The sequence below is a fragment of the Mastomys coucha genome, unplaced genomic scaffold, assembly GCF_008632895.1.
Source record: "Mastomys coucha isolate ucsf_1 unplaced genomic scaffold, UCSF_Mcou_1 pScaffold23, whole genome shotgun sequence".
NCBI lineage: Eukaryota > Metazoa > Chordata > Mammalia > Rodentia > Muridae > Mastomys > Mastomys coucha.
The window spans coordinates 96,675,290-96,689,793 of NW_022196906.1; the positions used below are offsets into that span (position 1 = coordinate 96,675,290).

General features: G+C 46.2%; 1 protein-coding gene across 1 annotated transcript in view; it reads left to right on the forward strand.

Moving 5' to 3' along the window:
- The window catches only part of Slco2a1 (solute carrier organic anion transporter family member 2A1), an 84,084-nt gene that overhangs the window by 38,405 nt on the left and 31,175 nt on the right, over positions 1–14,504 (forward strand). The window contains exons 2-3 of the mRNA XM_031343411.1: positions 6,589–6,726; positions 10,110–10,272. Of these exons, the coding sequence (XP_031199271.1) occupies positions 6,589–6,726; positions 10,110–10,272 (301 nt within the window). The remainder of the gene's footprint in view (positions 1–6,588; positions 6,727–10,109; positions 10,273–14,504) is intronic.

The window sequence follows — 14,504 nt, forward strand, 5'->3', positions numbered from 1 at the left end:
CCCTCCCTCCCTCCCTCCTTCCCTCCCTCCCTCCTCCCCTCCCTTCCTCCCTCCTTCCCTCCCTCCATCATTTGGGAAGGACTGCTTATTCTAGTCCACCATGACAATCTTTGGGACATAGGGAGCTGCCACCTAGAAACACTGGAAGGTCATCAGATGCTCAGTCAGGCCACTCTCAGGCCGCTTAAGACTTTTTACCCTGCTAACCAACTCCAGTCCAAACCACCCCAGTGATGTCACATCCTAGTGGTCATGAGGGCTCATGAGGGGAAAGTCCTCCCCCCCTGAGGGCTGTGTCCACAAAGTCAGAGCTGGGTGATAGCAGGAGCAGCCATTAGCTGGGATATCACCCGACGGGTTCACGTGTCAGACCTGCCCAGCAGCTTCAGGGCCAGCCAGTACTTCTGTGGTCTAAAGCCAGTTACCCTATAGCTCCAATATCTAGAGAAAAAAAAAAGCGAATCATGAGCATGACAATGAAAACCGACCAAACAAATCTGTGTCTGGGGCGTCCTTTGACCCCTCCCCATTTGTCCTGAGTTCTCAGGGGTCCCTCATCCTGGGTGCTTACTGTACAGTTGTCCTCTGCATGTCACTGAAACTTGCCTTGGGCCCCAGACCTTTCTCTTCCGTCATGGGCATCCTCTCAGTCTTCCTGTGGTCTTTAATGGCCACTTCATTTTCTCTGCTTCTTGCTCCTTTACTCTCCCTGCCACACCCTCTACATTTGTTAGGAATGAGGAATGGGTCTTTTTTTTCTGATTTTTTTTTATTAGATATTTTCTTTATTTACATGTCATGTGATTTTTCTTTTCGCAGTTTCCCCTCCCAGGAACAAACAAACAAACAAACAAACAAAAACAATAAGAACAAACCCCTGTTGGCTCCCCCTTCCCCATGCTTGCCACCTCACCCTCTCCCACTTATTGGCCCTGGCATTCCCCTACACTGGGGCACAGAACCTTCACAGGACCAAGGACCTCTCCTCCCATTGATGATTGATTTTGCAATCCTCTAGTATACACATGCTGCCAGAACAATCAGTCCTACCATGTATACTCCTTGGTTGGTGGTTGAGTCCCTAGGAGCTCTGAGGGTACTAGTTAGTTCATATTGTTGTTCGTCCTATGGGGCTGCAAACCCTTCAGCTTCATTGGTCCTTTCTCTAACTCTTTCATTAGAGACCCTGTACTTTCCTTCTTAAAAGGGGGAACAAAATACCCACAGAAGGAGTTGCAGAGACTAACTATGGAATAGAGACTGAAGGAAGGACAAGCCAGCCTGATATAGCTATCTCCTGAGAGGCTCTGACAGTACCCAACTAATACAGATGTAGAGGCTCACAGCCATCCATTGAACTGAGGAATGGGTCTTGAGGAATGGAGCTGTGAGCATGACTTGTACATTTGGATGTCTGAGAGTCTCCGTCACATCCAGCCCTGCAAGAACATCCCCAGCAGGGGGTGCCTTTGCTAACTTCCTCTGTGAGATGTAAGAGTGCCAGGTAGCCAGGCAGTGGTGGCGTATGCCTGTAATCCCAGCACTTGGGAAGCAGAGGCAGGAGGATTTCTGAGTTCGAGGCCAGCCTATTCTACAGAGTGAGTTCCAGGACAACCAAGGCTATACAGAGAAACCCTGTCTTGAAAAAAAAAAAAAAAAGAGTGCCAGGTTAATTACACACACACACACACACACATACACACACACACACACACACACACACACACTCCCTCCCTCTGTGTCTCCTTCCAGTCTCTTCTTGGACTAGCATGCACACACAAATCTAAATATTTACATGGGTTTTGAACCTTTCAGCATAGGGCCCTTGAGTAAACAAACATTCTCACAATGTTGTCAATGCTCATACTTTAAAGCAACAACAAAACCAGAAAACTTTGTGGAATGCCCTTCAAAGTGTCAGGATATTATTTTGAAAACCTTCATGCCTGTGACTCTGTCTTCAAGGGAATTTTCCTTTAGTCGGCTTTATTGAGTTTGCTTATAATAAAATGCACAGACTTTAAGTACAGACCCTACCTGTATAAATATCACCGCTATAAAAACATAGACCACATCAACCACATCAGAGTGTCCCTGTATACATAGTTGCAAATCTTTAACTTTTGAGGTTTGGGTTTGGAATACTCAGGAGCCATTCTGAGGGAGCCAAGGAAGGAAGGAGGACAGCTGAACCTTGCTCACAGGTTATAGCCGCGTCAAAGGTGAATTTTAAAAATGACAGAGATTGGTCATTGCAGTGAACCTGCAGTGCCCTGAGTGGCTCCTCGGATGGCTGAAGATCCTAGACCATAGGTTATTGAAGACATGATGCTTCACTTGCTTCCTCTGAACCAGGTATTGCTTCAAGCACTGGGGGATAATTCGTTCTAAAAAAAAAAAAAAAAAACTCCATTCATGTTTTCTCCTGGAAGTCTTGAGCTTGTTAGGGAACTATCAATAAAGAAGAAATCTTGTGTGTTGTACAATCCATAGAAGGAAAAGAATGCCTGGGAAAGGAACGAGAATAGATGGAGGAGATGGGAAGTGTTGTAGTCCTTGTAGTGTGTCTTTGTTTACCTTTCCTTATCTCTCTGTGAAGCATTTTGGAGTGTTCTTTCTTTTGTTAAATGGAGTAGTATGGGACACTTAGCTTCTCATAGGTAAAGAAGGATGGGCCAGGTTCTGGGGATCTCAAGCAAGTAAAGAACTTGCCTCGAAAGCAGAAGGGCCAGAGTTCAATCTGCATCATCCATGTAAAAAACATGTGTGGTGCTGTGTGCTTGTAAGCCCAGGGTTGGGCTGTAGACACAGTGAATCCCTGGAGCAGCTCACATGTGTGGTGCTCTGTGCTCGTAAACCCAGGGTTGTGTTGTAGACACAGTGGATCCTTGGAGCTCCATGACCAGCAAAGCCTCGCCTGACCTACCAGCTCACATGTGTGGTGCTGTGTGCTTGTAAGCCCAGGGTTGTATTGTAGACACAGTGGATCCCTGGAGCTCCATGGCCAGCAAAGCCTTGCCTGACCTACCAGCTTCAGGTCTCAAAAGACAAGGCAGGTGGCTTCTGAGGAATAGCACCTGGGGGCTAACTTCAGATCTTCATGTGTTATGTGTGCATGTAGGCTCGCGCATACACACGTGTGTGCGCACACACACACACACACACACACACACACACGATATATGGGAGGAACTGGCCTGAACAAAGCTGAACAGGTCTTTAATGAAACCTTTGACATGCTAACAGAATTGCAGATTTTCCTGGGGAGGGCTATAGTACGCACCAACCTCCATATATTTTTCTCCTGGGAATCCCACTGGATTTGGAGTGTGTGGGGCGAGGAGCCAGCCATCTTTGTAACACCTTGAATGTAGCACATGCAACTTCTGCTTCTCATGGCACGGAACTGAAAGCCTCAGAGAAGAAGCTCATTACTAGGGGTGAGGTAGCCAAAGGGTCCATGCAGAGCCAAGATCCAAACCTAGACCTGTTTGACTCCCAAACCCAAACCTTTGTACACCAGGATGGCTGTCCTAAGTGAAGTAGAGAGAGGCTGTAATGCAGCTAGCATGCCCCCACTTCTCCACTGTCAATCTACGTGTCCGCTCAAGCCATACCCTCTTCCAAAGGTAGTACTTACCACTTTTTTGCACTGGTGGGTGATCATTTCTCCTGTAGGTTATGAGTGAGTTATTTGGTAAGTCAGAGCAGACAAGGACACGGGCTCCTGCTTCTGTCCTCATGAAATGGTATGCAGGGCCTGGTGCCTGTGACCTTGGGAGTGGCCCCTTCCAGCAAGCTCTGCCAACCCACCCCTCTGTGACTTTCTCTTTCCCCTGCCTTTTCTCCTGCTGTTATATAGCTGCACATCCCATCTGTCTCCATCTGCTGTGTCCCCTGAAGGACGGGGCTCAGACCCACATCAGCACCTTGGTCAGAGCCATCAGGGACCCTGTCTGGCCACGGCTGCAGTGGCCATCGCTGACGTGAGCATTGTGGCAAAGGGACACAGAAAGGGTCCTCAATATAGCCCAGAAGTAAAGATGCGGAAATCCAGTACTTACTGGAAATAGCAAAGGCGTATCTTTCAGGAAAAGCTCTGAGGCAGTTTCTCTCCCACCATCCCCGTCTTCCTCTCAGGAGACAACAGAGGAAGTTGGTAGGAATTACTCACGCCTACTAATTCATTACTAATTGAAAGGAAGGGAGATGGGTCGTCTCTAAACTCAACACTCAGAAACTAAAGTATACTAACTCTGAACCCGCTGTCCTTCCTTCTCACACCATGCTTCTCTTGGGCTCCCTTTTCACCTCTGGCCTTGCCTCCTTGGCTTCCGTACTTTCTTCCATTTAGAGTCAATGACAGCTCAACTTCTGTGGGAGTCTTTGATCTAGTCCCTTCTTGAATGTCCTTTGAGACTTCCCTGGCAACACCAATACCATCACCAACACCTTTATCCTATCTTAACTAATATTCTCTGGCATAGTTAGCATCACTTGTCACCTTGATGTAGCCTAGAATCATCCCCCCCCCCAAAAAGAATATTCGTTGAGTAATTGTCTTTATGGAGTTGATCTGTGGGCATGTCTGTGAGGGGTTGTCTTGATTGTGAAGTAATATAGGAGAGCTCATTCCACAATGACTGCGTCATCCCCTGGGATGGTGATCCTGTGCTATGTAAGCAAGCTAGCTCTGTGAGAATGAGTCTGAGAAAGTCAGAGAGCAATGCTTCTCATGACTTCTGCTTCAGATTCCTGTTTGAGTTTCTGCAATGACCACTGTTTCTCCGTTTTGGAAAACGAACTGGGACAAACTCATTCTCAAAAAATATTTTATCATACTATATTAAAAATAGGGGCTAGAGAGATGGCTTACCGGTTAAAAGCACTGGCTGCTCTTCCAGAGGTCCTGAGTTCAATTCCCAGCAACTGCAATGATGGCTCACAATCATCTGTAATGAGATCTGATGCCCTCTTCTGGTGCATCTGAAGACAGCTACAGTGTACTCATATGCATAAAATAAATGACTTTAAAAATATTGAAAGTATTCCAGCCAATGAAAGGAAACACAGGAGACACTTTTTGGGAGGCAGGACTGGAGAGATTCCTCCGGCCCCTGGCAGGCTCTCTGCTGCTGCTGCTGAGAAGGAAGCTGGTTCTTGGGCCTCAGAGGCAGGCAGCAGTTTGGAGAGGTATCTGTTTTCCTGACTACTGTGGCCTTCTTGAATTTAGAGGCCGTGAGTACTGATGGACATGCAGTGAGTTCTGGACTCTGTCACAGAAGCCTCAAGTTGGCTTGCCAAGGCTCTGTTCTAGCAGTTAGGAAATTCCACAGGTTGGAGGGAGGCCCCAGCAGTGAAACCAGCTCAGTTTTGGGGGGAAATGACAATGAAGGTGGAGACTCAGTTGCTCTTCTCAGACACAAGCCCTTCAATTCAGGGAATAACTTTGGCAGAGTATGAAACATAATAGCACCCTACCCTTCCCTGGAGGAAGAACATTACCCAAAGGAAACCGTCCAAGCACAGCTTAAGGATGTGGGACTTGTGGCTTGGTGCCTGTTCATGCAACAGCTGAGACCCCAGGAGGACACAGCCTGGAGCTGAGGACACCATCAAATACTTCCTCCATATTGCAAGATGATATCTAACCCTGTCCAGTATGGAACTCACATGTACTCAGTACACATAGGACAAGGCATGTGAGACCAGCTGGGACACAGTGACAGTTAACCTTTGGGCATTTCTCCAAGGCCTTGAGCATCCATCCAGAGAGGAGCATGACCAGTCAGTAATGTTCTTGGTAAGAGGCCAAGATAGCCCTGATAGAACCCGGTAAGATAGAATGAGGATATTCATCTAAGAAGGTGGTTGGAGGACTCTGTCAAACCCAGTTCCTAGAGACATTTGAACGTCCTGGGCCTTGGAGGATGGAAGTTAGGAATGAAGGGCATGCCAGGAGAAGTGGAGCATCCAAACCGAGGTCCAGATGGAGTAGAGAACGACCTTCAGCCCTCTCAGGGCACAGGAGGAAGACCAACTAGCAGTCCATTATAAAATTATGATACTATGAGGGAGCAACTCAAGGTGGCAAAGGCCCTTGACATTTGTCTAAGTGGGGACCTTGCTTGGGGGTGGCATTCTGCATGGTTTTAGTGGGCTCTTTGGGACAATTATAGCTCATGAGATAGAGTGCTTCCCGGTATGTACAAAGCCCTACATTCAACCCCCAACACAGCATAGAAACAGAATGTGGTAGCACAGGCCCGTGAGCTCAGCACAGAGTAGAGGCAGAAGGGTCAGAAGTTCAAGGCCATCCTCAGCTTCAGAGAGAATGTCAAGCCAACTTGGGAGACAAGAGACAGGGTCTCAAAAAACTCTGGTAAATCTAGGAATGACTAGTACTTTCAGACTGTTTCTCATGGGGTGGGGTATGTGGTATCTGATAGCGTTTCAACCCTCAAAACTATCCATGAAGTTTTCCATGAGGAGACTGTGCTAACTGCCCCAGAGAACCCTGGATGGGAGGCTGGGCAGGTACCTGGGACACTGGGCAGAGACCTTACAGGCCTGTCATCTGTCACCCAGGTCTTCGTGCTTTGCCATGGCCTCCTACAGCTCTGCCAACTGCTCTACAGTGCATACTTCAAGAGCAGCCTCACCACTATCGAGAAGCGCTTTGGGCTCTCCAGTTCTTCCTCTGGTCTCATCTCCAGTTTGAATGAGGTGAGTGGGAGGCCCTTTATTTTAAGGGACTTTTAAAATCAGATCTGCTTATTGTACGTGTGAGTGTTTTGCCTGCATGTATGTCTGTGTAGCGCATAGATGTTTGGTGCCTGAGGAGGTCAGGAGAAGCCATCGGATCTCCTGGAACTGGAGTTATGATTGGCTGTGAACCACTATGTAGGTGTTGGGAATTGAACCTGGGTCTTTTACAAGAGCAACAAGTGCTGTTAAATACTGAGCCGTCTCTCCAGACCTGAGTGGGCAGCTCTTGACACTCTTCCATGGTATGTACTGACCTAACCTCTGAGAGGTGTATAACAGAGGCTGGGGTTATTCTTCCCAGTGCAGAACACCACCCCTAAATTTTGACCTTTGATTTAATATTGTCCTCATAGACAACAGACAGCAAGGAAACAAACCTTTGACACGTATGTCACCAAAGCCTGGCCCTGGCCTTTGGATGTATCACAAGTCACCCACAGTTCTTGGTGAATCCAGACCCAGCCTCTGGATTCTTCTCACACCATGTTCTAAGCTCCTTGACTAAACAATTGCGATCTAGCATACAGGATAGACTTTCTCTTACAGCAGTCAAGAGGATCCGAAACTGTGATTCCCACACCTAAATTTTTATCTGTATCATTGGATACTTGGAATAAAGCTGTGGTCCAGGAACACATGGAGTTTGTAGGCTGCTGTTGCTGCTGGCGGTGTGTGAGTGAATATGTGTGTGTGTCCAGGTGTGTGTGTGTGTGTGTGTGTGTGTGTGTGTGTGTGTGTAGCCAGGGGTGTGTGAAGAGAGTCCAGCCTGGTGCAGGTATGGGTGAGGCCATCTGAGTATGTGGTGAGTACAGACTGGAGCTCCAATCTCAAAGCCTTCCTGGGCCCAGGTGATATGAAAGGGCACAGAATGCCTATGGCAGTTCAAAGGCAGGTGAGGGGTGCGAACAGAGAAGCCATGGGTATCTTTGTCCTTGGAAAGCAGCTGCTCCTATTATCCACTCCCAGGTGACATTGAAGGATGGACAGACAAGGTGGGCTGGGTCCTTAGATCCCTAGGTGTCAACCCCTGGTCTCTAGAGCTCTTCGGTTTTGAGACACGGAAGGGCAGAGTGTGCTATTAATGGGCTCTCTATCCGATGGCGAATGTTTAACAGCAGCAAGTAGATGGAGCTGTTCTAACGGTACTCTGATGGTGAGGCCTGGAGTCCTCTCCCTGGCTAGAACAACTGCAGTTTTGAGGTGTGCTTTACATGGGAAAATAATGAATAACTTTCTCAAAGGCACTCCTCTGCTGAAGAAAAACTTCAGAGGAATAGCCAGTACCTGAGCAGGTCTAGTAACCCACAGAGAAAACAACCCTGGCTTCTGCAGATGAGTGCAGGCCCTCACGCCCAGACCTTTCTTCCTCAGTTTGTTTTGGAGCCCTCCGCCATCGGTCACGCACATGCCCTTTCGAGTCAGCTGACCACTGAAATGATCCAAAATTTTAGTCCACGTACGAAAAAAATAATAGAGAAGCAAAAAAGGAAAGAAATGAAACCCAAGTAGCTCAAAAAGAAGCCTTACCCTCTCGCTGGATACCTGCTGCAGAATGTTCTAGAACCCTCAAGCTGGAGGGCTCCCTGCTAAAGCCAGGCTGCCTCCGCATACACCTCACATACTCTCAGACCCTCCTCTAGGTGCCACAGTCTCCGTCTGTCAGTCATGCTCCTTGACACATGTGATTGAGCACCAACTTTGGGTTAGACACTGTCCTAGAGGCTGGGGAGGCAGAAAGGAACAGACAGATAAAACGTTAAAATAAAAGGGTAGAAATAAATCTCTAATAGACAGACGGTAGGCTCCATGAGAAGGTGGCAAGGGGGAAGAAGGACATTCAGGGTCAAAGCGGTGGACACAAAAGCGGTGGACACAAGGAAACATCCCTTCTATGGAGCATCAGGAACATAGGATTCTTGAAGTCCGCACTGGACAGGACTGGGCAGCAGTCCAGCCCTTGTCCTTTGTTTTGAAGAATTTAGGATGGGGCTGGGAGCTGGGTTAGATGCAGAGTTACTGGGGGCAGAAGCCCTTCCTTCCAGAAGATTCTTCTAGGATGGTGTAGACAATGTAAAATGGGCCTCCGTGGTTCAGGTTACCTCCCGACTTCACGGATGGAGATATGACACTTAGTGTTTGACTGTCAAGTTCTAGTTTTCTTTTGGTTGCTCTGATAAAGACCATGACCAAAAGGATCTTAGAGAAGAGAGGGCTTATGTAGCTTATGCTTCCATATTAGGTCATTATCACAGGAAGCCAGGGCAGGGACTGAAGCAGGAGCAGAGGCAGAGATCATACAGGACAGCTTCTCGCTCACTTCTTCCTTCAGTTTGCCTGAATTACAACCCAGGACCGCCTGACCAGGGATGCGATCACCCCCAGTAGGCCAAGCCCTCCCACATTAATCATTAATCAAGGAAGACTTGCCTGATAGAGATATTTCCTCGATTAGAGTTTCCTCTTCCCAGAAGACCCAAGGTCATGTCAAGTTGACAAAAAAATTACCCAGCAGGAAGTATAAATTGAGAGTAGCTGCATGGTGCTTGGGGCCATGATCATTGCTTGTTTGTTATTCTGACTTTCAGTCCAGAGTCCCTGAGTCCATTTCTTTGGACCCCATTCAAATTAGGAGTTTAATTTAAAAATATATGCCACTCTAGGAGCCAGCCAGGATTGAAGGCTTCTTTGGATTTCTGCCCCAGAAGAATTTTCTAGAATGGCTAGGGCAAAAGCTCAGGTTGTTAAGGTGCTGATTATAAACACTATGACCTGAGTTGCCCCATCCCTAGAACCTACATTTAGAAATCCAGATGTAGTAGTGGCAGGTGCTTCAGGCCAAGAAGAAACTCTGTCTCAAAAGGAGAGGGAAGAGGAAGGGGGGAGGAGAGAGAGAGAGAGAGAGAGAGAGAGAGAGAGAGAGAGAGAGAGAGAGAGAGAGAGAGAGAGAAGCACACACACACACACACACACACACACACACACACACGCACATGTGAGCACACCCACTTGCCGACATCTGCACCCTTACATACACACTCAGGTTTGTGTAATAGATGCCCAATGTTTAGATTAGTTCTTCATGTTTTCAGATAATTTCATTGGGCTGGTCCAAAAAGCTGAGTCTGGGATGGGCTTCTGATGACCGAGGGAAAGCCGATGCTCTGAATCTACAGCATGAGCAGGACCATCTGGGCAAGGCTAGCGTGGCATTGTCAGGGACTGCGCTAAGACTAGGAAGCCCCTTCCCTGATTGTTCTCCCTAGGTGAGCTCTGATGGGTCTGCTCTGGGCCGGAGGAGGGTGGGACCTGAGTCTCACGGCATCCCTTGTTCTCCTCTGCAGATCAGCAACGCTATCCTCATCATCTTTGTCAGCTACTTTGGCAGCCGGGTGAACCGCCCACGGATGATCGGCATAGGGGGTCTCCTCCTGGCTGCAGGGGCTTTTGTCCTCACCCTCCCACACTTCCTGTCAGAGCCCTATCAGTACACGTCGGCCACTGCTGGTGAGTGGCCCCGACTCCTGCCTTGAGGAGCTGAGGCAGGGTGAGCACGGTGCAGAGCGGGTGGTGGTGCTCCTGGGTTGATCTGAGTCACCTTCTTCCCTATCCCTCTGGAGACTGTCCTTGACTTGAGTAGTTCCGTGCCTCCGCAGACCACATCTGAAGCGCTGAACCTGTTGAAGCATACAGAAGTACTAAGTAGCGCTGTTGAGGTGTGGTTGCTAGCCTTTCCCCGCAACTCCTTGTGCTTTGTGCCAGGGTCAATCCAAACTCCACCTGCCTAGAGCCAGAACCCACAGAGGCGTAGAGAAAAGAGGTTCAGAGTGTGGGGCACGAAGTTTTGGGGGGTTTTCTTGATGTCCCATGACTATTGTACCTGTCAATTTTACTTCAACTTTCATACTGTTTGAATGGCCCACTCGTTGATGCTAGGACATTAGTGGAGCGCAGAAAAACGTTATAGTATGAGGTCTTATGTATCTTCTCCTGGAGAAACCTGAACAGATGTCTGTTCACTCCACATAAGACACTATAACAAGCCAAATTCTACTCAACTGTAGTTGGTGAGCCAATAAATTTATTCAAGTTAATTATAGGAGTATGGGTAAGAGATTGTAGGAATATGAGTAATTCAAAGGCAACCACATCACCAAAAGGAACGCCCATGGTAGGTGAAGACTCACAAAAGCTGTATCTTTGGAGCCTCCTAGAAACTTGTAGGTAACTCTAACAGAGAATCTCCTCTTCCCAGCAATTGATTCCTGAGTTGTATGACCTTGGAGGAAGCTTTGTAAATCTTGTAATTTTCATGAACTTCTAAGCCATGCAAGTTTCTATAGCTCCCTTCATCTTAAGAGTCCCCCTCTTCCTCTAACCTGAAGAGAATGTTTCAGTTGGGAAGAAATGGCTACATCCTAGGTCTTGACAATTGAAAGTACCCAGATACTATTTCATGATTCAAGTACCCAGGTATCATTTCATGGTTCAAGTATCTAATAAGAGAGAGAAGAAGGGGAGGTCTTGTCTCCTGACCCTCAGATAGGGGCTCTTTCTGTGAGCCAAACTTCTGCATTGTCTTGGGATGTCTTGTGGCAGAATGAAATAGACAAAGAATTTATGTGGTTAAACATGGTATTGATGGGGCTGGTGAGATGGCTCAGTGGTTAAGAGCACCAACTGCTCTTCTGAAGGTCCTGAGTTCAAATCCCAGCAACCACATGGTGGCTCACAACCATCCGTAATGAGATCTGAATGTCCTCTTCTATAGTGTCTGAAGACAACTACAGTGTACTTACATGTAATAAATAAATAAATCTTTAAAAAAACAAAAAACAAAAAATAACCCATGGTATTGATTAGTACTGAAGTATCTATGAAAAAGTAACTTTTATTTACATCTCATTTTTTAATTATTTTAATTAGCACATATTAATTATATGTAATATGTTTCATTGGGACATTTCCATACACATGCAATGTACAATGATGTACATTGATCATATTCACATTTTTTCTCCCACCCTTACTAATCCTGTTTCTTTTCTACTGTTTCTCATTTGTGTGTGTGTGTGTGTGTGTGTGTGTGTGTGTGTGTGTGTGTGAGTTTCATTAGGGTTGATTAAAGGAATGTAAGTGAGGGTTTGTTTATAAGACCATGAGCACCTTACCAGGGGCATCCCCACTGGAGAAAATGTTGCTCTCTTCCCTACCAACCCATTAACTGATTGTAAATTGTTGTTTTAAATTGTTTAGCTTGAGACTTTATACAAATTGTAGATAGCTCTTTGTTGATATAAGCTTTACAAATATTTCCTCCCAGTCTCTAACTCATCATGCACATTCTTTTTAACAGACTATATATCACTTCCAGAACAGAAAGAGGTTTTAATTTTGACAAAATTCAATTTTTCCTTATTTTTAACTTCCATGACTCCTTCTTTTGATACTCCACTTAAGACCTCTGCCTGACCCCAAAAGAGAGATTTTCTATGCACTTTCATGGGGTTTCTCTGTTTTTTAATATTTGCATGTAGGCTTACAATCTGTTTTGAGTTAACCATTTATTTATAGATGCTCAAGTTTTTCCTTTTCTGTTTGAATGTCACTTTTTCAGCACAGTTTATTACAAAAACTGTCTTTTCACCATACCATAATTTTGTACCATTATAGCAGATAAATTGTCTTGGGCTAAGGCTACAGGTCAGTGGTAGAAAACTGGCCCAAAATGTACTAGACCCTGAGTTCTACCGCCAACACAGAGAAGAGACTTGGCTGTGTCTGTGGGTTCATATCTGGACTTCTTTTCCAACCCCATGGATCTGGGTGTCACCTTTGCCAGTACTGCAGGCTCCTCCCTCTCTAGTGTTTTATTAAACACACACACACACACACACACACACATATACTTTGAAATCTAATTGTTTATATTCAAAAGAAAAATAGTTTTCTGGAATTTTGATTGGGACTGCATTAAATCCATAATCAATTGGCACGCCTATTATGTGTAATCCTCTCACTCTTAAATAATTTGAAGCCGGGAGGTGGTGGCACACGCCTTTAATCCCAGCACTTGGGAGGCAGAGGCAGGCAGATTTCTGAGTTCCAGGCCAGCCTGGTCTACAGAGTGAGTTCCAGGACAGCCAGGGCTATACAGAGAAACACTGTCTCGAAAAAGACAAAAATAAGTAAATAAATAATAATTTGGCTCTCTGCTGCCCTGTGTCAACACTGATTGATGGCTGACCAGGCTCTAGGATGATGAATACATAGTCCCTGGATGCCTCAATGCTCACTGTCCATCATTGCTGCCCACTCCTGTGGACACTCTTAGCTTACCCTCCCCACCCTGCTCAGGCTATTAATATTTACCCATAAGGGTATGGGTTTCTGTGTTCACTGTTCTTGGGGGGGGGAGGTAACCAACTTTGTTGCTACAATGTTTCCCTTTTCCTGAGACAGATCCTTTGTTGTTACTTTGATGAGCTCTTGAAGTGATAAAATGTCAGAAAATATCTTCCTTTTGCCCTTGCTCTCTAATTGGTTTAGCTGCAATCAACTATGAAATGAGTAGTTATCCCGGCTCAGAACTTTGAAGACAGCACATCTTTGTCTTTTGGCATTTCTTAATGGACCTTCTCCATCTGTCTAATTATCAGCCCTTTATTTTTAGGCCTCCTGGTTTTAGTCTCTCTAGTTGATCTCTCTTCTCATCTTTTTGCTACCATAACATGTTTGAATGTGGGCTAATCTAATGTGGGATTTCAGGTTTGTTTTTTGGGGGAGTGGGGGTGGGGGTTGTTGGGATATATAACTGAAATTTTTATTTAATTCTAAAATTTTGTCAGTCAAAAATGCTCCTGACTTTCTTCATCCTTCTCTCTGGAACTTTTGTGTGGATATACATGTCAGTCACCCTCATCTCAACCTCACTGCAGCTTCAGTGGGTTGTCTGTCCCTCTGAATCATCTTCTTAGTGATTTCCTTGAAGTCTGCCTTCCCATTCTGTGAGTCTCTCTCTAGCTTTGTAAATCAGAACCAAACCCTTCTGTAATGTAAAATTTAAGAGCTCCCTCTGTTTTGGTAATTTCTAGGAGATAGGATTTATTTTCAAAATTTTCAGCCCCAATTTTGTGACTTCTTAATACTTTTTTACTGGTATATGTATACATAGATAGATATGTTTCTTCGATGTCTTCAAGTATTTAAATATATTTATGTATGTGGTCTTTTTAGTATTGCTCCAGTAGCTCAAGCTTTAAGAATGTGGCCCCATCCCCTTCATTGTGCCCGCTTGCTCATGTTCATGGTGGGTCCTTCCTTTGTGTGCTCTATCATGTGACCCTGGAGCAAACTGTTGTGGGACTTTCCCCCTACGTAAGTTCTATGTGGGCAGACTGGGAGTGGATGTGGACTAGTGCCAGTTTGCGTACCCGGTGCTATCTGTGGGCACCTGCAGGGCTCTGGTCCTGCTGGATCAGCCGAGGAGACCAAAGAGTGGCAGCTCTCTGAGAGGGAGCCAGAGTAAGGCAGGTGCCAGGCCTCTTCCACAGCTGACACTGCCCTGGGGTCAGTGGCAGGAGGCAGGACACAGGGGCCATCTAGGAGCCAAGGTCAGGGGTCGCTGAGCAGGAAGTGGCTGAGGTAGGCTTGAGCAGCTTCCAGGGACAAAAGCTACAGGAGAGAAAACCCTTCCTCTTCCCTGGAGTGTTACAACTCAATGAAACAGGCTCTCTCAG